Raw genomic sequence first — 24,034 nt, 5'->3', positions numbered from 1 at the left:
TAAAACTGAGATTAAGGTATCATCATCAAAGAAGACTCAGTTCCACTTCACTACGTAGGTATGCGTGATACCTTAGAGCTAAGATTTAGTAAAGTAAAACACAATAAAACGTTTAAACACCATTTTATAAAGCAACATACAATATCCTGATGCCAACCTAAACACTACACCGACTACTGCTAAAGGGCATTCACCAATCAGTCAAAAGTAAAACTGACAAACTAATATATAGTCCGTACAAAATGAGTTTTCACGCGCCATTTTGACTCTATCTGGCGCACTCAGAGTCGCTTAATCGTTACTTAAGGCATTAATTAGTATGGATAAGGAATGCCTCGAGTAACGATTAAGCGACTCTGAGTGCGGCTGTATGTGTCAACTGTTATGTCATAAGTATGGTTCACCTTTAAATAAAGGAGTAAAATCGTTCTTTTGACATGACAGTTGACACGTAGAGTTAAAATGACGCGCGAGAACTCATTTTGTACGCAACATAATAACATTTTACTCGAAATTATATAAAGCAACGAGTATTTTTATCATTTTGGAATGTACAAATGAATGTTTAAAGATGAAATATCACAATGTTATAATAGAACGGTTAATAATAATAATAAACAATAATTATCACCCTTTAAGGTCACAAAAATATTGACTGGGGTTTTAAAAATTATGAGCAATAGCAGTAAAAGCACTAAAAAATAAGCAACTTTGAACGGAATTATATTATATCAACTATAAGAGATAATAATTTTAAAAATGGCAACTTCACACCCACAGCTCATAGTTTAAAATTTTAGCAAATTCGTATTTTAACTAAATCAGTTATAATGCTACATGCATTAAATTGGGTCGATTTTGACTGATTATGTAGTTTTCATTAACTACAAAATATTAGCTGCTCAGTATCCAGTCATTATTTTTTCTGCTCGGCCATTTTAGCTACCCAATCCTTATCTATAAGCTGTCTAATTATGAGTTTAGCTGTTCACTAGTAATTTTTTTGAATTTTAACGTTTGAGGCACGATTAATTAATTTTTCGCCGAGATATAAAACACTGACCTTTCATTAAAACATAGATGTACCGTTTCGACAAAGTTGTCGAATCACCGATATAAATTATGGTTATTTGAGTGAAATTCTCAATAGAAAAATACTTAGTTTTCATATATCACATTTTGAAACAGCGAGCAAAGATTTACTCAGTATGCTTGCAATCGATATGTTGCTGTAGCCTGAACGCACCTTCGGGTAAAACGACACCTGCGAGCATGCCTCAAAACATGACGGCCCGTTACCAGTCTATAGAAATCGTTGTATTTAGTAAGTCATGTGTTAATTCACAACCTGATAGATTATAAAAAAAATAGACCCAGCTTCAACTTAACTTAAGCTTAACATTAAACAATAAAATCTGTACAAAATAATTATATATATGAGGCATTTCACAATCACTGCCAAGTGCCATGGTTTAAAAGTTCTGCCGCTTCTGCGTTCACTTTTATCAGACCTCGATATAATTTTTCAGAGTTATCCAAACTTGCTTTAAAGATGAAGGAAAACATCGCGAGGAAACTTGCAATCTGACTTGTCTATGTCTGCGAAAGCGCAGTTGTCCAGCGTGGTGCACTATGGCCTTTCCTTTATGTACCTTTTCATCGGTCTGCAGTCTGCACGCAACTGAGTATAACAGAGTGGACGATTTGTCCGCCCAGATATGGCATTCTCCTAGGATGTCAGTATGACACATGGAGTAAAATTCCGCGCGCGTTTCCGCTCACGGAATTCTACTATCTTTGTACCTGGCCTAAAGCTCCAAGTCATCACATACATTACAGTGAACGCGGAATACGAAACTGATGCCCTAGTGTAAGTTTTCAAGTTACCATTATCTATTTTTTTAAAGAATATTAGCCATGTCGATCAAGACAAATATTCCCCTTTCCTCTCCAACTAAGTGTAACGCTTGTGCTAGGAGAAGGTACGACAATAGTACAACGGATGGGGTTTAGTCCGCTTCTTTAACCTTTGAGTTAATGAGGTTTTAGTAAACTATGACTAATATGTGATTTTTTAGTGTGGATGGAAAAGTGACACAAAACTTTTCTGTCCTACTAACTTGAACACTTGCACTAAGGCCTCTGAACTCGAAACTCTCGACCGTTGGCAGTGAGAACTATACGCAATAAAAATTAGACCAAGCACACTTATAATCTACAATCGTATGAAAAATATAGCTTTCAAATGCGACACTTATATTTATTCGGATGGAAGCGACGATTTGGCTAGAAATTGGCAATATAATGTAATAGTTTTTTTTTAAAGACGACTGTTAAAAACTTATGTATACTAATGTATGTGTAGTATGTACTAGGATTCACATAATCTTAAATTGACAGGTCCAAATCGCTATCCTTTCCGTAAGAAGCATTATGAAACCGGTCATTTTAGTTTAAAACTAGCCATACTATCATAAGGACAGTTTAAACTCAATCAATGGTAAGTAATGAAAATCGTTACCTAAGGGTTCACAACTCCCCGATAAAATTTACCTAACGAATAAATTTTACACTATGACAGTTTATGTATTAGGAATCTGTCAAATTGTCAAATTTTTCGATAGATATAGCTTATCTGGCGGTTGTGAAACAGGAGCTAAGTCTTTAGGCAGCCGTCTCTTGCTTATTTTTCTAGTCACTAAAGTACAGTATCTAAACTAAACGAAATTGACAGGTCTACAAATATTCCTATCATTTTTGCGTAGTTTAGAAATCCTATAATGTGACGTATTTACGGATATGTAATTTTTAAGCTCTATGAACTTGTAATATAATTAATATCATATAATATGTTGTACGCAACAAACACTATATTTATTTGGTTCCGAAAGTAATATAGCTACAAAAATAGAATAGTATAGCCTATAATAACCCTATCTACTTTGTTCATGAAGTGGCAAATTTTTGGATCAATTGAAGGATTTTGCCCGAAAAAGAAACTACAGCAATGAAGCCGATGGCTCTACATCGTTGCAGAAAAGCTGCCTTTCTAATTAAGATGCCCGGATAAGACCGCCGGCTTTTTAAAAGCCTGACGTTATTAGAGGATATTCGAAATCTATCAACGTTGTCGAGGTTATGCAAACTCGTACTATCTACAGATGAGGGTTAAATTGCCTGTCTACTTAAGCAAAACAGAGCGATGTGTACAATAACTGATATGAATGGCTTAAGACCACTCAGATTATTGATATATCACGTGATACTTTGATCACGTCATCTTTGAATAATGTGATTGGTCTGTTGAAAAAATTTATCTAAAATAGTACATAAGTAGTATTTTAGTAATTTTGTGTTTAATTATGCTGACAAAGATCCGCTTTCAATAAGGTATTTTTTTTTTGTAATTTGCGACCATTGAACTCAAATTAGTACAATTAATAGAAAGGTCGTTTCAAACGAAAATCATGTTCTATGAAGCTGTCAAAATTAGTATGAGACTGTTCAAGTTGTAAGCAAAAACGAGCAGCCATCATAAATTTTGCTCGGAATAACCTGTCGAGTTCGTAGTACTACATACAGGTTTTCACTCCACCCCGCCTCAATAGACAGGCACCCTAAGAGTTCTATATGTGACAAAATCCTTCAAAAGACCTGTGGCGGCGAATACAAAAGAAACTAAAATACCAAGGCCTCATAGCGTAGCAGGCGACTCGAGGCTTATACAAGTAACGTGAGCACTACTGCACTCATAGCTAGCGAAGTCACGACCAGACCGCTGGCAGTGTTGTTGAGTCCTTCTTTCTTATTTTTGATTTCTTCCACATCCTGAAATTGAAAACAAACCAATAATGTAAATATCTAAATATATAAAAGGAAAAGTTGACTGACTGACTGATCTATCAACGCACAGGTCAAACTACTGGACGGATCTGGCTAAAATTTGGCATGCAGATAGATAGCTATTATGACGTAGCAGTAGCATCCGCTAAGAAAGGATTTTTAAAAATTCAACCCCAAGGGGGGGGGGGGGGGGGTGTTCACGTGGAGAGTGATCCGTACGATAAATATGTAAGTTTGTACGCACAATATTGAAAGGACTTGTCACAACATGCTAACAAGTACTAAGCCTCGAGATTGTGTATTGTATAGTCTGACACCACGCATATTTGCAGGTCTCTTCGATATGCAAAATCTATCGACGCTGTCGTAACATGCTAACATGTACTAAGCCTAGAGGTTGTGTACTGTATACTCATATGTATATCGTTGCAGGGCGTGGCTTGGCGCACCGAGCACGTCTCGGGCGCTGACATCACGCATATTTACAGTTCTCTTCGATATCGAAATCTATCAACGTTGTCGGATTATAATGACTCGTACTAAACCTAGAGGTTGTATAAATGTATTGTATACTCACCGGTATGCTCAACGATATTCACAGAGACGGGCGCCGAGCAGCGAGCACGTCCCAAGGGCTTGCACCACGGATGTTCGCACGTCTCTTCGATACTCGAAATCGATCCCCATTGTCGGAAAATGCTAACTCGCACTAAGCCTATGGTTGATACTGTATTCCTACTCACAGGTATGTACTTGAAGGGCAAACTGGAACAGTGACTCAACGATTTTCGCGGAGGTGGGCACCGACACCACATTCATATATATTTAGGTCTCTTCGATACTCGAAATCTGTCAACGCTCTCGTAACATGCTAACTTGTACTAAGCCTAGGGGTTATGTACTGTACACTCACAGGTATGTCCTTGCAGGGCGTGGCCTTGCGCGCGAACTTGAACAGTGACTCCACAATATTGGCGGAGGTGGGCGCCGAGCACGTCTCCAGCGCTGACACCACGCAGATCTGAAGCTCCCCTAATTGATTGCACTCCTTTTCCTGGAATACGAATAACACAATGATACTGATAAATCTTAGAGTATTACTATCTTTTTCTTACCAATGTAATAAGAAAAGGGCAGCTAATTTAGAACTGTCAAACCTCGAGACTGGTGCCAGTCTTGAGCATAGAGTTTATAGAGTAGCAGTAAGTCTTCAATTTAAAATACATTTCCGTCCTTTATTTAGTCTGTGCCGCTAGGTGCATGTTTTATACAAGCGCATAGAGAGAGCTAGCGCGTGCCAGACCGTCGTTGTTTTATGAGAGCGGAAAGTTTCTCTGCGTATTGTCCCCACGGAGGGAGGAACGATCAGCGACTACGAAGTTCGGATCATGGTGGCTTTAGCAGATAACAGGTATAAAGGTGTAAAAAATCTTACGTCAAAGCAAATGTATTTTTTTTATATTATCTTCAGAATAGTGTTAGAAATCACGTCATGCACTGCCAGACACCCTTAAACTTTAACAATTTACTTAAGGGTTAACACTTTAAGGGTGTCTGGCATGGGGTTGCCACCCATATGAGCTGTGCCCATCTGGAGTTTTGTAATATATTTAACTAGCTTATGCTCGCGACTTCGTCCGCGTGGACTACACAAATTTCAACCCCCCCCCCCCTCCCCCCTTAGGGATTGAATTTTCAAAAATCTTTTCTTAGCGGATGCCTACGTCAGAATAGCTATCTGCATGCCAAATTTCAGCCCGATCCGTCCAGTAGTTTGAGCTGTGCGTTGATAGATCAGTCAGTAAGTCACCTTTTCCTTTTATATATTTAGATTTATTAATTCGTACCATTAATTCGTATTAACATTTAACACAGGCCCATCTAGAGTTTTGTAATATATTTAACTAGCTTATGCTCGCGACTTCGTCCGCGTGGACCACACAAATTTCAAACCCCTATTTCACCCCCTTAGGGATTGAATTTTCAAAAATCTTTTCTTAGCGGATGCCTACGTCAGAATAGCTATCTGCATGCCAAATTTCAGCCCGATCCGTCCAGTAGTTCGAGCTGTGCGTTGATGGATCTTTTCCTTTTATATATTTAGATTTATTAATTCGTAAATTAACATTTAACACAGGTAGGTACTTACACCAAAGTTGATTTTAGGAATATTGTCCAGACTCATGTTATCGGTTTTGAGGCGGACCTCCGCGCCGAAGGTGCTGTTGAGGCAGCTCTCGATCTCCGCTTGTTTCTCTTGGATGCACTCCGGCCCGTTCTCAGAGATGAACACTGAAATACATTGATCTCCTTGAAAAATACGGAAGGATTATGTTTTTACCCGATTGTATCAGGAATATAGAGAAATGTACCTATAGTACGCGACAGGTCGCGATGGCAATCAGGGAGGGAACGCCCCGAACAGCCCCCGCGCTAATTCGGTGCGGGCGAGCACGGGTGTGCGGGGCGTCCGGCCGCCTTATACCTCGATTGCCATCTCAACTTGTCGCGGACTGTATGTATAATATGTATTCACATATATCACTCCCAAATTTTGACTTTTAATTTTTAAATTATTTATTGTTGACATAAAATGCGTTATTGTGGCGAAAAATAATAATGTGTAAAATAAGGTACCTATAGATGAGAGACTTTCTAGAGTTGAAGAATATGAATATTCTAAAAATGTTTTTATTGATTTTATACACGCAATTCTACTAGACTAGTGACAGATGGCACACCCTATCGAATATAAATAAAGGTACCTAATAATATATATGTATCTATGTGACCTAGTTCACCAGTTGCGTGTAGGTAATACATAAAAGACGATAGTTCATAGAAGTTTGCGAATGTCTGAATACACGAACACTATAAATTACATGGAATAGAATAGAAATATGTTTCTATCCAAAAAAAAATTGTTTTAAACTTTTCGGAACCTCAATTGATTAATGCATAGAATTCGAAAGCTCGACCGATTGAGAGTAGACTACATCCGCCATTGCATTAATGGCGTACACATTAGGGCTTGAAAATCAGAATAGTTTTCAGCTCCGGCCTTCGGAGTCGGGTTTAGATGCTGAGCATTCCAAGTCAGGAGTTACGGAGTTTCAAAGCTTCATTAAAATAAATTGAATGTGATTAAATAATGCGTTTGATTTGAATATTTCTTTCGCTTAAATAAATATTCGAGTCCAATCAGTTAGAAAAATGAAAAGGAAACTTTAAACTACCTGGGAAAATTCTTAATTGTAAGATTTTTCTTTTACATTTTTTTTGTTATGTTTTCTGTCGATAAAATTGGATAAGTTTTACCCTATTTCATATTATATGTACAATTTATGAAGGCTCTGTACTGTATATGTAAACGCTAAAAAAGCTCAACTTTTTTCTAAAAATATGAAAATAAAAAGTCTGGTTATGTTCCCGATAACTCCGGTTTCACAAACAAATCTGTAATCTTTCGAAGCTCCGGAGTTACACCAAAACCGAAATTCCGGAGTTCATGCCCTAAGACACAGAACCCGTAATTTAAAGTTTTCAAAAAAAAAATCTTTATCCTTCTCTATCTATCCTTCTACTCTCGTACATTTTGTATCTTCTGTCTTACTCGTCAACGAAAACGAATAAGTAATATTATTTTATTAGTATATAGTATATATTATTATCATCACGCGTTGAGTTTACAGGCGTACCATGCTAGCATGGTGTCAAAAAATCTGAGACTGGGATAAGTTCACAAATAATGTATTTTGGGACTAAGATAAGTCTCACGGAAAAAAAATATTCAATGTGGAAATAGCGGGCAACCGGCAGACATCGAATATAAAGATATTAGAAGTACAGATAATAATTAGGTATCTAGGGGCAAGCCCAGTGAGATAAACAAATGACGACAAAACTTATTTACGTAATTAATTAAGTAATTACACACACAATTATTTACTTGGCAACTTAACAGAGAGTTGTCATTATGACTAGATCAGCAATTTTTCGCCGATTCAATATATCTAGCTGCACTATAATCTAGCTGATGTCCGCGTGGATTTTGAAATGGCGGCTGAAGGAGCTCTAGTTACAACTTTGCCCACCTGAACAAACAGTATAGAATACTAGCTGCCCTGGCGAACTTCGTTCCGCCTAACAGTCGATTCAAATTTTTTAAATTTTTCTCTCCGTAAGAACCATCCTCGTACTTCAAGGAATATTATAAAAAAAAGAATTAGCGAAATCGGTTCAGCGGTTCTCGAGATTTGCGATGACCAACACATTTGGTGATTCATTTTTATATTATAGAAGATAGATAATATACTTAGGTGGACAGACGATATCAAACGAGTCGCAAGGAGCCACTAGATCCAGGCGACGACGCAAGACCGTGAAAGTGAGGAACTGGCTACAAGAGACCTAATATGTCCAGCAGTGGACGTCTATCGGTGTATCGGTTGATAATGAATGGTGTGCGAGTTATTCAGACGCGTTGGACCTACTTTTACAGTGATCGCAAAACAACTAGTCTAATCTGAAGTTGCAACATGGCTATCTGCGTAGATCATAGAACTCATAGACTACCTATTCCACTTCTTAATACGCCTTACTCACAACCTTGAATGGGAAGCTGGAAGAAATCTATTCATCAATTTTGGTACATGAAAAATATAAAAAAAGTAAAAAAAAATAAGGTTATACACAAGTCCCGCTGAAATCTGTTTTTGTACACTGCAGTCATATTATGTATGTGTTCATGTTGGACTATTTGTTTTGCGTGTAATAATATCATTCAATAATATTTTCATATTATTTATCACACGGCGAAATGTAATAAATTGTAACAAAAACTACAAACTAACATAAATTTAAACTGTGTTATTGGTTCTCAATTGACCTCTCTACAATAGAATGCCTCTATTCTAATTTCTGATCCCGTCAAGTGCCTAATAAATTCAAAACATAAGTGCCTTCTAAGTCACACACTACTTGAAGTCCAAATTCTACGATTAGTCAAGTGGGTAGTCGTCAATAATTCATTTTAACTGTACCTACTTGAAACGTACTTTTTTCTAACCAAACAGTAAACCATGTTTTTTTTTAGGGTTCGGGTATGTCTATCTGTCAGTGGGCTATATCTCATGAACCGTAATAGTTAGTGTTGAAATTTTCACAGAATGTGTATTTCTATTGCCGCTATAACAAATAATATATTTTTCAACATTACCGCTATGAAAATTTTAAAACGTTATATTTCCTTTACAGTGGTACGAAACCCTTCGTGTGCAAGTCCGACTCGCACTTGACCATTTTTTTACTATACTTATAGGGGCGTTGTGCACCGAATACCTACGCGCAAAAATTTTAACTTAGTCGCCACCAGTTTCTGTACGGGCGGCGGTAGTCCTACTTACTGTAGGTCGATTTAGGCAAACCTGCATCAATCACTACTACAATCTCAATTAAAGTGATTGGCGGAATTTATGGTATTTTTGCTGCAACAATGCATTTTAACAAATAGCGAGACAGAGTCAGCCAATCAGAGGTGATTGCGGTCGTTACACTGCCAAACTACGGGGGTAGTCCTACTGATGTACATCTAATGTAGGTACAGTACGCGGCAGAAAATAATGTACATCGGCCTTTAGAATGACATTTCGGCTTTGTAGAGCGTTGTCTCTGTCACTCACACCTATATGACGTTTTGTCGGTCTCAACGACAGAGACAATCCTCTACAAATCCGCTATTTCCTTCAAAAGGTCGATGTACATTATTTTCTGCCGCGTACTGTGCTAAGGTATGCTGCTCTGCTCTATGGCCTAGCTCAATGCTTGTAAATTTATGCAGAAACAAAACGAACCTCCGCCATTGATACTAACTACTTGCCTTCATATTCGAGACAATATACGCGATACCTTGACCTTTAGACTATGATCTCTGCTTATACCTGTGTGAAGTCTATTGTTTCTCGTAAAAGCGATATTTTTACCCGACTACGGATATTTTGATGTTATTCATTTCGCCTAAAGAGCCTAATACACATTGGCGAACTACTACTAAATTGTATTTCTAATTTCTATATAATATTTCTATCTCGCTCTCTAACACTATAACGGGCGTGTCCGTGTTTTAATTAACTAATTATTAAATGGAGTAAAGCAAGTATTCACAATACGGGAAAGGATCTGGAGACCCATCGCATTCTTAACCCAAAAAACTTAATCCTACCATTATATGATTGGAAAAGGGGCACAGCCCTCAGCAATCACACATCAGTTCTAACAAAAAGTCGTCATTGGCAAGCCTCGAATGTTACTATATTTGACGCTAGGTAGCCCTATTTTCTTTGATTTCACGTCACCATAGGCTAATATTTGACATATTATCGTCGATTCAGGATCAAACCGAAAGTTCACTCTAGTATCTGGCAATGACGAATACGATGCAAAGAGAGATGCAATTTGAAACATTGGAACTATTTGAAACAAAGCGGGTGTAAAACATACTTACAAGCAATTCTATCTCCCTCCTTGAAACACACAAACTCGGCCAGCTGTTCGGAGACATTGTAGACTGTTTTCAGATTTTTCTGCTCTTCCAACGAAAAACATGGCTTGATCGTCTCTGTTATGTTCTTGAAGCAGGTCTTGAACTGTGGCGTTTTCTGACAGTATCTGGGATTAAAAATAAAAAGCGCGATTAAAAAAACAGGTCAAATGCGACACCAAGGGTTCCGTACCATCGTACAAGAAATAACATTTTTTTTTGGTGTAAACACAAATTTACGGTATTCGGATTTTTCCGTTTACTTGTCCTGTAAGATATTGTTACTAAAATAAGAAATCACGTCGTAACGGAGCAACGTATCGACGATGACGATGAAGGATAAACCAACAAACCTATGGACCAACAGACAAACACACTTTCGCATTTATAATATGGGTCATGATACCTACAATTTATACTTACAGTTAATAATTTGAAAATCCAAAAAAAAATCACTGTTATTTCATAGTTTTAAGTTTCCCCTTATGTCGGCAGTCCCCACTTACTCCTGATTTTTTGTTCGATTTACGCTGGCCATGCACGATCAAGTTTACCGTCAAGTTTTCAGCCAACTTGACGGTAAACTTCGGTTGAGGTCGATGAAACACCGCGACGCACGTGCTCCTAGAGTGCACGGGCGTAGCAGAACAACGCGAACGCCATTTGGATTTTGGGTTCCCCGACCTCACTCCATGAAGCCCTCGGCAACCTGGGCGGTCTACTCGGCTTCTGGAGCGGGCTTGGATGGCTGGAGTGAAGACTTCAGCGGGGAGGGGCAATGCACGCACAACAATTCGTCTGGTGGGAGGCTTCGGCCGTGGCTAGTTACCACCCTACCGGCAAAGCCGTGCCGCCAAGCGATTTAGCGTTCCGGTACGATGCCGTGTAGAAACCAAAGGGGTATGGGTTTAATAAAAAAAACTGCCATACCCCTTCCAGGTTAGCCCGCTATCATCTTAGACTGCATCATCACTTACCACCAGGTGAGATTGCAGTCAAGGGCTAACTTGTATCTGAATTAAAAAAAAAAAAAAAAAAAAAAAACAGACGGAAACGTTTAAGTGTGGAAACCAGCCCAGAGCGAAGAAGAAGAGACGGTAAACTTGATCGATGAACCAAACTGATTTTGCTTACCTCTTAAATACCTCATCAACTTGGCCAGTGGGCTTTGCGTCCTCCACCTCTTTTTTTAGTTTCTCAGGATCTACCAGCGCCTTTAGACAATCGGTGAACTCCAGGAAGGCTTTCTGAAATTAATACATCCACGTTAAGCAAGACTGAGTTGGATCCAGAAATTTTTAAGGGACCACATCCTCTGTTGATTAAAAAAAAATTGCAAATCGGTCCAGAAACCTCGAAAAAAACCGGCCAAGTGCGAGTCAGGCTCGCGCAATGAGGGTTCCGTACTACAGTCGTATTTTTTCGACATTTTGCAGGATAATTCAAAAACTATAACACATAAGAATAAATAAAAATCTGTTTTAGAATGCACAGGTGAAGACATTACATATGATGCCCCACTTGATATAGTTATCTTACTTAGAAAATGAAAAATACTAATTATTAGTTCATGACCACAATTTAATTTTTTTGTGTGATGTAACCACAAATTCACGGTTTTCAGATTTTTCCCTAAATGTCAGCTATAAGATCTACCTACCTGCCAAATTTCATGACTCTAGGTCAACGGGAAGTACCCTGTAGGTTTCTTGACAGACTGACAGACAGACAACAAAGTGATCCTATAAGGGTTCCGTTTTTCCTTTTTAAGTAGGTACAGAACCCTTCGTGTGCGAGTCCAACTCGCACTTGACCGATTTTTTTAATTCCTAAATATACGAATTAAGCATAGGTGGTAATACTGTATTAGTAAACTAAATATACATACACGTTATGTAAAACGAACGTTTCCGACAAAATGTGTTATAACATTCGTTATAGCATATCTACCAATAAGTAAGTACCTAACAATCATTAATCAATAATCAATAACAACGATCATTAAGTTAATTCGCTACTTGGTGGTGATTTGATTATAATAACTTATTCGTAGCATATGCATATAAGTATACGTCAAAGATCAGCTGAATACCGTATGGTATGGGTACAGAACCCTTCGTGTGCGAGTCCGACTCGCACTTGACCGGGTTTTTACAATATTTTTTGAACAGAACCTTATAAATTACTTAGCTTATGCTCGCGACTTCATCCGCGTGGACTACACAAATTTCAAACCCCTATTTCTCCCCCTTAGGGGTTGAATTTTCAAAAATCCTTTCTTAGCGGATGCCTGCGTCATAATAGCTATCTGCATGCCAAATTTCAGCCCGATGATCCGTCCAGTTGAGGCGTGCGTTGATAGATCTGTCAGTCAGCCAGTCAGCCAGTCAGTCAGTCAGTCACCTTTTCCTTTTATATATTTAGATTCGAGATAATATTATTATCCGTTTTTGATAAGCGGAAGCGCGAATCAGTGGCACAAAAAAATAAATCTACCTACACAAATTGTAACTATAGTTCGCGACAGATTGATATGGCAATTGGGGAGGGAACGCCCCGCACACCCACACAGCCCCCGCGCTAACCCGGTGTGGGCGAGCGCGGGTGACGTGGGGGTGTGCGGGGCGTCAACCCGCCTCATACCCCGATTGTCAACTCAACCTGTCGCGTACTATAGGTACCCACTCGGCTTCCTCTGTCAGTGCCATAATATTATCATATTATCATTGAAGGCGTCAATTATTTTTGAACTTTGACTCGTTGCATTTATTCTCGTACCTACGTACCTATTTAGTCTACTGGACAAATAGGTAGTAATGACTAACAGTTACTCTTTCCACTTTCATTAAGGTCAGTTGCACATCAAGCGGTGTAGGTAAGGTTACCATTAAAATTAAATTAAACTACCAAAAAAGCAGTTCGGTTCGCACAAGACAGGATCCGTCAACTTTAATCAAGGAACGAACTCTAACTTGTGCATACTTTGCTGAATTGATTTTATTAGTCCCGTAGGACCCGTACACAAGGAATCCTTATAAATTCGTCTAGTCCACACCCACATGGCTGCCACAAGGTCAGAGCTGTAATATTGAAATTTTGCACAATACTGGAAACATGTTACCGCTTCACAGAGGCTATTGAAATTTTGAAAATAAATAATTTTTCAAGATACCTCCTAAACAAGAAAAGTGAGCCGAAAAAATATTAGTTTACCCCCTCGAGTGATACCTCGTTAAATAGGTACTTTAAAATCGTTATTAGGTTACCGCTAACTTTAACCGCCTGATGTGCAACTGACTTTAAATACTTAGCTAAGTAGGTACAAGGTACATTAACATTTAATTTTATTGTCGTCTTTTTGCCCTTCGACCAACTGGCAACTGATCAAAGGTTATCGAATATAGGAAATGGTATTTTTTACGCATCATAAATGATTTGATAGTACTAACGCATAATAATGTAATTTTTTGAGATAGATTTCTTTCGAAGTCACTTTGGGCGTGACTTTACCTCAATCCTTTAACTCAAATATTTTTCGGGCGGAAGTAACGCGGCCGCCAAACAGAGCAGCTGATCTTTTATAAAGGATTTTAAAGTACCAAGTAGTTAGTGTCATAGATTAAAAACTTTATTTTCACTTATAGCCTGACCAGAATAAAAAAGTATTAAAAATCCAACTTCCAAAAACACTACAATCTAAAAATAATTTTTGTTTCTACACCTGTGTGTATCTTGACGTCGGGCGAGCTGTACGCTTTGATTTCTAGTTTCTTTTATTATGCTCGCCTGCCCATACACGTGTAGAAACAAAAAATATTTTTTTACTAGGTAGTGGTTTTGGAAGTTGTTTTTTTTAATATTTTTTAAACTTTTAGTGTAACTAATCCTTGCTTGGTAACTAAAATATCAATTCACCAACAAAACTATCCAAATAAACACGGCTTAGGAGTTCAGTACCTTGCAGCATCAGGATTGAAGAGTTTATATGTCTGACGTGATTTTTTGTATGGACACATTTATAGACCTGTAGAGTGACAAATGTTAATTTTTTATTTCAGAAATTCAAAGTTTCCGCTGGATTTTTACAAAACCTAAATCCACGCGACCAAGGCGCGGGCATCGGCTAGTTAGTTTTATTTTAAAGCTTATGTTTAGAGTCATTTAGTATCCCACTGCAAAGCTAGATAATAGGTACAGAAATGCTTTGAGTTTTCCGGTGCACCGTGCAAAGGCATTTGGATTGGAAACATGCCAAAGCCTACCGTGACTACATAGTTTGGTAGAATATCTTTGTATGAGGTATATGGGTTAATAGTAATACGCTTTAAAATTTCGTACTGATTAATTTTTTGTGTTGATCATAAAATCGCAGATTATTATTATTTCTGTCCTGTTAAAACATTTTTAGGGTTCCGTGCCTCAAAAGGAAAAACGGAACCCTTATAGGATCACTTTGTTGTCTGTCTGTCTGTCTGTCTGTCAAGAAACCTACAGGGTACTTCCCGTTGACCTAGAATCATGAAATTTGGCAGGTAGGTAGATCTTATAGCTGACATTTGGGGAAAAATCTGAAAACCGTGAATTTAGGGTTAGATTACACAAAAAGAATTAAATTGTGGTCAAGAACTAATAATTAGTATTTTCAACTTTCGAAGTGAGATAACTATATCAAGTGGGGTATGTAATATGTATCATAATGGGGTCTTCATCTGTACATTCTAAAACAGATTTTTATTTATTTTTATGCATCATAGTTTTTGAATTATCGTGCAAAATGTCGAAAAAATACGACTGTAGTACGGAACCCTCATTGCGCGAGCCTGACTCGCACTTGGCCGGTTTTTTGTTATGGGTTCATACAAGATCTCGGAGTCTCCCAATAATATACCTACCGCACCGTAAAATCCTACACAACAGGTATCTTTCCTAGGACGTAAATTTTCCCCCGTGAACAAAAAAATAAGTATCAAAAATTCTCAATGAATTTATTTCGAAACGATTTTGTCGAGGTTATCTTACTAGGTAGGTAGGTACTATTGCGATATAAGTAATTATTAATCTTATCAAATCCGTGATCATTAAAAATACCGTAATGTTTATATCGTTTACTTGCTCGATACGGATAGATAGAAACTAATAGAATCCTTCAAAGATTTTTGGGACATCTGCCATTTTTCGTTTTGCACCGGTTATGGTTTAATGAATCGAATGCATTAGCCAGTGGTTAGCATAAATTGACTATGGATCTTAGGCTGAGATCTAATGTTAAAAGCTACCCGGGGCGGGTCGCTAGTGTGCAATAAAACTTGGTGCAGAAATGTAACTATTATCATAGAGTCAGGCAATATTATTAGGCTTTTAACCGGCTTGTGAAAACAAAGATTTCCTACGGCTTTTTGAAAACCCTAATGCGCAATTACAAGTAGTTATAGGTAGGTAAGCAAATAAATAAAATATTTATTAGATTACTAGTTGATGCCCGCGACTTCGTCCGCGTGGATTTAGGTTTTTAAAAGTACCATGGGAACTCTTTAATTTTCCGGGATAAAAAGTAGCCTATGTCCTTCCCCGGGATGCAAGCTATCGCTGTACCAAATTTCGTCAAAATCGGTTGAACGCATGGGCCGTGAAAGGCTAGCAGACAGACACAGACGGACAGATAGACAGACAGACTTTCGCATTTATAATATTAGTATTAGTATGGATTAATACAGTGCAAAAAATTAAGAGTCATTTCACCGCGGTTAATAGCATCATCTGCTAGGTGACAGAAGAGCTGGCTTATTTTTTACGCAAAGGATCAGCCTGGCTGTCCAGCGCGTAAATGCAGCCAGTGTTCTTCGCATCATTCCACGCAGGAATAGTTTGTATTGTACAGTAATTAGATAAGGATATGATGTTTTAAAATCGTACCTACCTGTTTCGTTTAGTTCGTCAACATTACATTCTAAAACGGAAAAACTGTGTTTTCTATTATAACATTGATTGCGTAAAAGTAAATAAGCAATAGTGGGCAAAATGTACGGATATGGACTTTCGTTTTCATACCTACTTATCTCTTATTAAGTATATTACTGATGCCCTGACTTCATCCGCGTAAGTTTCGGTTATTCGAAATCCCGTGGGGACACTTTGATTTTCTGGGATAAAAAGTAACCTATAGATATCCGTCTTCGAGATGCAAGTAATCTCTGTATCAAATACCTAGATGACGCCCGCGGCTTCGCCCCACCCACCCGCGTGGTTTTAAAAATCCTTTGGGAGCTCTTTGATTTTCCGAGACACAAGTAGCAAATGTGGAGGACATTTGCTACTGTATGGGGATGTAAATTGTAAACTATCTCTATACTAAGTTTGGTCAAAATAGGTTTAACCATGGGCCTTGAAAAGCTAGCAGACATACACACTTTCGTATTTATATTATTAAAGTATGGATAAACATTATTTAGCAACATAGGCGTGGTCTGTTTTAATATCGCAAATCACAGGTTTCCGGGTAAAATCCACGGAGGTTTAATTACATTTATAACCTTTTATTTATCGTTGTACAAATTGTAATGAACTCGCGGAGTTAATAAGAATATCCTTCTATAAAAGTCAAGATAACAGATTTTACCTTCAGTTTTTATACCACTTCATGGTTTTACTACCTACTTGCTTGTTCCGACTTCCGCGCGACATCGACCTGCTCTCAATTTTCACCATGCCGTGTAGAAACCGATTTGGGTTTGGTACCATACCCCTTCCAAGTCGACTCGCTTCAATCTTAGACGGGATCATAACTTACCACCAGGTGTGATTGCAGTCAAGCGCTAACTTGAACCTAACGAAATATAAAAAATCGATTTCTATGCGGTATCTACAGGAACGCTGATTGACCTAAATCACAAAATGGCCAAGTAAAAAAGTAAGATATAGTAATTGGCCTGAAACAGGGCACCTTCCTAAGATGCTGTGAAGGACGTAGGTATACTTAACGGACACGGTGTAAGATACAACGTAACTATAGTGTTATAGGTATAGTTCGCGACAGGTCGAGATCGCTATCGGGGCATGAGGCGGGGGGACGCCCCGTACGCACCACCCCGAATGGCATCTCGACCTGTCGCGTACTATAGGTACCTATTTAAATATATTAATCGCACGGAAATCTTTTGCTGTACAAACTACGAACTAGCTGTGAGAAAATTGCTTCAGTAAACCGCAACTTACTAACGCATACATGGTAATGTACCTACTACCTACCACATAAAAGGGAAAGTCCCCATGGGTTTATTCTATTAACTATTTAAATTATGGTTTATTCCTAAAACTTACATACAAGCCTCTCTGTTGGTTTCTTCGTAAATATACCGAGCGTCTCGTATTGCGGGTTGCATATGAATAGGCTTCATTGAAACCTACTTATTTCAATGATCATTAATCATAATGGTACTCGTATTTCGGGGTACTACAGTGTGAACTAGAATGAAGGAAGTATCGGTTTGATCCTGAATCGACGATATGTCAAATATTAAGCTATGGTGACAGAAAATCATAGAAACATAGTGCTGCAGGGCTACCAGCGTCAAATGTACTAACATTTGGCGACTGTCAGTGACGGCGAAATCTCGATGTTTTGTTCGAAGTTCCCTAACTGTCGTAAACACTCTGTAAACGGGAGTGACTTGCTTTTTGACCAAGCAATTGCAACCTCACCACCTTCGCCTGGGTGTCTGGTGCACTTCGACCGTCCGTTGTGGCAAATTCTACTTTCCACGCACATGCAAACTGTGGAATCAACTCCTATCGGCGGTGTTCCCACTAGATTACAACATGGGGTTATTCAAGGGGCGGACCGCGGACCAACTAATTGCTGAAAGGCCGGCAACGCATCGGCAGTTCCTCCGGTGCTGCTAATGTTCATGGGCGCCGGTAATCACTTAACATTAGGTGACCCGCTTGCTCGTTTGCTCGCTATCTCTATTGCAAAAAAAAAGTAGGTACCTCCTACCTCACGACTTTGTAAGAATGGTTGTCAACTGTGTGTGGGGCGGACTGTCGTGTGTGGAATGTGGAGTGGTGATAGTATAAACTCAATACAGTTGTTCTGTATTCTGAGAATTTAAAACGGTTCAATAACTCAAGTGCAGAAAGAAAGGGCAGGATCAAGAGCCGTCATAAAAAACACGACAGCCCTGCTTGCTGAACCGATGTTTTTTGGGTTTCGTACCTCAAAAGGAAAAACGGAACCCTTATAGGATCACTTTGTTATCTGTCTGTTTTAATAAATTATAGCCAGTGGCACTCGAGATGATATTATAAGGATTCTAACGATAGATATACATATGTGTGTGCTAGTGAGCGTGTTGGTACGCGAGTGCCTGTGTCTGTTTTAAGATCAAATGATGTGAAGATGAAAATGAAGATGAAGTCAAAGTCAAAGTCAAATGATTTATTCAAAATAGGTAATAAATTACTCTTATTGATGTTCTGGTATGGAGTTAGATTTGTAAGATATAGTGGTGATAATTATTTCGCAAACTTAAAACTAAAGCTACGAGGTGAGGAAGTTCATGCAAACGGAATAATGTACGCGCCACATCTCGGCCACTCGACTCGACACTTCCATATAAACCGTAATAGCTAGGGAGTTCAAGTAATTGCCCTTGTTAGTCACACTCACCCAAAATTATCACGCACTTGTCAAAGTTCGCCCGCTCCTCGCATTGCTAAAATAAATGATTACTTATGTAAGCAAAAAAATCAAAGGTGTGTCCGGTGTCATGTAACGTCTATACCTATTACCTACTAGTATATTATGTATAGTAGGTATGCAACAGGTCTAGATGGCATACGGGGTGGGGACGCCCCGCACACCCGCACCGCTCCCGCGCTAACCCGGTGCGGGTTAACGCGGGTGACGTGAGAGTGTGCGGGGCGTCCCGCCACCTCAGACCCCGATTGCGACCTCAACCTGTCGCGTACCATAGTAATGGAAAATACATAAAACGATATTAAAAACCGGTCAAGTGCGAGTCGGGCCTCGCCCTTTAAGGCTTTCGTACGTATATATAGAGTTACCCTCGCGCACCGAGGGTTCCGTGCTACAGTCATATTTTTCGTCATTTTGCACGATAAATAGAGTATGATCCATACTAATATTATAAATGCGAATGTGTGTCTGTCTGTCCGTCTGCTAGCCCCAATGCCCATCCGTTTAGCGATTTTGATGAAATTTGGTACAGAGATAGCTTGCATCCCGGAGAAGGACATAGGCTACTTTTGATCGCGGAAAGTAGAAGAGCTCCCTCGACATTTCTAAAAAATCTAAATCCACGCAGACGAAGTCGCGGGCATCATCTAGTAACCAATAAATTAATTAATTACTAAATGGCATGGTATTGGTAGGTAGGTTATATTTTAGTAGGTATAATTAACTAATGAAATGTTTTCGTGGTAAGTAATAAACGGTTTGGACTAGGTATTTAGAAGTTCAATTCATCCCCTTTGGGACATTGGAATATTTAGTAATTAGTGGAAGGCAAGTGTAATATAAATAGGTAGGTTAAGTACCTACCTACTATTTTTCTAAATATGTAATTGTATAGTACAGAAGAGGTATTTTTAAAACAAGTTTTATGTTTAGTTGAGTAGATAAAGTTAATATTCTTTTTTATGTACTCTTTTTTATGTACATGTAAGCAACGCCAAACAGGCGTAGTTTAAAAAAACTGGCCAAGTGCGAGTCAGGCTCGCGCACCGCGGGTTCCGTAGTACAGTCGTATTTTTTCGACATTTTGCACGATAAATCAAAAACTATGATTCATAAAAATAAATAAAAAACTGTTTTAGAATCCACAGGTAAAGCCCTTTCATATGATACCACACTTGATATAGTTATCTTACTTTGATAATTGAAAATTCCTACTAATTATTAGTTCATGACCACAATTTTTTTTTTTTTGTGTGATGTAACCACAAATTCACGGTTTTCAGATTTTTCCCCTAATGTCTGCTATAAGACCTATCTATCTGCCAAATTTCATGATTCTAGGTCAACGGGAAGTACCCTGTAGGTTTCTTGACAGACCGACAGACAGACAACAAAGTGATCCTATAAGGGTTTTTCCTTTTGAGGTACGGAACCCTAAAAACTGGCCAAGTGCGAGTTAGACTCGCGCACCGAGGGTTCCGTGCTTCAGTCGTATTTTTTCGACATTTTGCACGATAAATCAAAAACTATTATGCATAAAAATAAATAAAAATCTTTTTTAGAATGTATAGGTATGTACCCCTTTCATATAAAACCTTGGTATAGTTATCTTATGTACCTACTTTGAAAATTGAAAATACTAATTATTTGTTCATGAACACATTTTAATTTTTTTCTTTTGTGATGTAACGAAAAATTCAGTTTTTGGATTTACTCCTTTACTTGTGCTATAAGACCTACCTACCAAATTTCATGAGTTTAGGTAAACGGGAAGTACCCTGTAGGTTTTCTTGACAGACACAACAGACAGACAGACAAATAACGAAGTGATACTATAAGGGTTCTTTTTACCTTTTGAGGTGTGGAACCCTAAACAGGATGACCTTGAATTTAAATTTACATACCTACTTATATTTTTATAGATTTTTTTTCAACATTTGAACTTAGGTTTATAGTGTCAATAATAATGTTTCTTGTATCTGCCCCGTCAGCACGAAAGTTGCGATTGTGATAATCAATAATTGCTACAATTTGATTTATTTAGTGACTAACTAGCTGACACCTGCACCAGGATTTTTAAAAAGGATTTTTAAAAACCTGTAGTAACTCTTTGACTTTCCAGGATAAAAAGTAGCCTATGTCACTCTCAAAGTCTTTACTTTTCTGATATTATTATTATTATACTCTTTATTTGTACCACCAAAAGAAGGATTACATAAAAGAACAAAAAACATAGACAGAAGGGGGAGATACAAAAGGCGGCCTTATCGCTAATTAGCGATGTCTACCAGGCAACCTTAAGAATGGGAAAATATGAGGAAATACAGATTGCGGGTGGTGTGTAATACAATTAATTATAATATACATACATTCAAATAACTGCTACATACTAATACATAAACCACTAATAAATATATTAAATAAAATTTGTATAATACAAATACTATAATGATATATTACTATAGTTGTATTTTCTTAACATAACCCAATGTGTTCGGCTTATGTAAAATTCTTACCTACTACATTCCCCTCAGTAGCCACCCTCAGCGCATATTGGGCGACTCCGAGGTCTTGCATGAACACTGCGGTATATTTTTACCTGCCCTGCAAGAACTAACAACTAAGGACCAAAATCCTGTGGTAACTCTTTGGACATTCCAGTGTAAAAAGTAGCCTATATCTCTCGTCTTTAACTGTCCTGATATAACTATAATCGAATCTTCTTAACATAAATTCACCTAAGTGGCCACCCTGAGCGCATATTGGGTGACTCTGAGGTCTCTCATGAACAATGTGGTGCAATTTTGCCTGCCCTGCAAGAACTAAGGACCTTAGGACCTGTGTGTGTGGTCTGACTACATACTGATATTTCAGTGCCCACAAAGTACGAAAAACAATCATCAGTTATTATGATTGCAGTCAAGTACAAGCCTGAGAATACTGAACAATTACGAATGGACTCACCTCAGCTTTTTGGTAAGCATCAGGCCCTGCATTTTCTTCGCATTTCTTCTTGAACGCTGCAACAGTTTTATTCGTTATTTCCGTGACCTGCTTCTCATCAACTTTTCCTTGTAGTTCAGGAGGCAGGTTGTTTAAAGCATCCGTTAACGATGGTTCAGTCTGGGCCCACACAACACCTACAAAAATACCCACATAAATTAGATATTTTTTATAAATATTCTTAACTTCAATCAACTCGATTGCATCCACTGCTGGACATAGCCACCCATTTCCCGCCACTTTCTTAAGACCGTCAGTCCAATGCGAGTAGTAATTTTGTAACACACATAGGTAAATCAAACAAAACAATCGTAAAATATTGGTTCAATGATTAAAACGTACGTAGGTGTTTGGTTAAATTTTTAGAACTTATGTACGACAATATTTTTAGTCAAATTAAAAAAATGAAATTGGATGTGTAGTATTGACCGAATTCGTAACAAAAAATTATAACATTAAATAAATATAAATTGTTAAAAGTTGAAAACCTTACCAATGCATATTGCGAATATTATGCTCTTGAAATCCATTTTAAATCTTATTTCACCAGCAATTGTTGTAATCAATAAATGCTTTAAAATCTTCAATACCAAGGAAAATTCCACATAAAGAACCAAAGAAAAGGCTAAATGAATTTATTATGAAACCAATGAAACCGGTTTCGTGCCCTACCCGCGCGCAAATTCTGACACGAAACGTTCTATTACAAATTACTCCACCAGACTAAAGTCCATAGAGTAAAGTATTACACTCTAAAGTCCACTAAAGTCTGAAAAATCCAGTAAAAGACCACAGACCAATAACATAAAAAGACTAAAATCCACTCTGCCGGCAATCGCATCCCGTACCTATGTAAAAAGTACTCTGTGATCGCGTCCTACTCTATGCTCGCGTCTCGTACCACCGTACCACAGACTATCGAGGATATCTCGTAACTATAACTACCTACCTATAGTCTGATTTTTAATTCGTGGAATTCTGACGTTTCTTAATGTTACCAGAACTAAAACAATTCCCACAAAGAAGAAAACTTTAAATATTGTACATAGGTAAATTTAAGTACATGGTAAATTTAAGTACATAAATCAATTGCCGCATGTATGTAAGATCATCACATGAGAACAAATCAACCGATTTGGCCGATTTTTTGTTGTTTTCGTAAAGAACAAGGTTTTTGTGAAGGAATTTCTTAAAAAATCCTGAATCATGTAACAATCTAAGCGTGTACCTACTTTTAGGCACATCAAGATGATTATAATTAAAAGGAACTAAAAATAAGCTTAGAAATGTTCAACATATAAGTCAAGATTACATCCTCAAATCAACCGATCCCATTGCTGCCAGTTTTCACTTTCCACTGTTTAAAGATTGCACCCTATTTTAGTGCGAAGTTATGTCTTATGTTATGGCTTTTTATATTGATAGGGATTTAATGTAATTTGGGGTAAAATAAAACATCAGGTGGTAGTCACAGACTACAGTGTATATATACTAGTTATTGTTTACTCACTGGTTATACACTGTTTTTCATACAAATACAAATAACTCCCATGTATAAAATTGACAACATCAGAATTCCACCGAATTAAAAATCAGAGTTTACAAACCATACCTAGGCCAAAATCTTGCCAAAATAGCCTTGTCGACTCGTCGAAGCCTGTCGATGTTGTCGTGTCGTAGGTAGTCAGGTTTCCAGTGTATTACTTTACTCTATGGTAGTCGGTGTCGGTAATGGTATGGTCGGTAGTACCCATGGTAGGTACCCACCATAGGGGTGCAACTCTAGAACATTAAAAAATCGCAAATTGAAAATCGCTTGTGGTGCCATCTAAGCGCGAGCACGGCTAAACAAATAGAGAACAGTTTACAAAAGACGTCAATAGATGGCGGGCACATTGGTGTAATTTTAATGATAAATTATAACCAAGTTTTCATCCAGTTTTCATGTTTTCGTG

At 38.0% G+C, this 24,034-nt stretch overlaps 1 protein-coding gene across 1 annotated transcript; it reads right to left on the bottom strand.

Moving 5' to 3' along the window:
• Positions 1-107: 107 nt before the first annotated feature.
• On the bottom strand, positions 108-22,820 carry LOC117982056 (27 kDa hemolymph protein-like). Its single transcript, XM_034968335.2, has 7 exons — positions 22,573-22,820; positions 22,041-22,216; positions 11,516-11,628; positions 10,346-10,509; positions 5,993-6,135; positions 4,757-4,897; positions 108-3,828 (listed from the first exon to the last, which is right to left on the bottom strand). Exons 1-7 carry the CDS (start codon positions 22,607-22,609, stop codon positions 3,721-3,723), a joined length of 882 nt encoding a protein of 293 aa, XP_034824226.1. The 5' UTR covers positions 22,610-22,820; the 3' UTR covers positions 108-3,720.
• Between the last annotated feature and the right edge of the window lie 1,214 nt (positions 22,821-24,034).

The sequence above is a fragment of the Maniola hyperantus genome, chromosome 5 (assembly GCF_902806685.2).
Source record: "Maniola hyperantus chromosome 5, iAphHyp1.2, whole genome shotgun sequence".
Lineage (NCBI taxonomy): Eukaryota > Metazoa > Arthropoda > Insecta > Lepidoptera > Nymphalidae > Maniola > Maniola hyperantus.
Note: the sequence above shows the minus strand (reverse complement) of the source record. Positions and strands in the feature narration are given on the sequence as shown.

Bases quoted from the DNA above. Each gene is read 5' to 3' on its own strand.
- LOC117982056 (XM_034968335.2), bottom strand. From the start codon at position 22,609: ATGGATTTCAAGAGCATAATATTCGCAATATGCATTG. The intron at 4,898-5,992 runs GTAAGTACCTAC...TTCGTATTCCAG, and splicing joins TTCCTAAAATCAACTTTGGT to GAAAAGGAGTGCAATCAATT. The intron at 3,829-4,756 runs GTGAGTGTACAG...TTTCAATTTCAG, and splicing joins CGCCCTGCAAGGACATACCT to GATGTGGAAGAAATCAAAAA.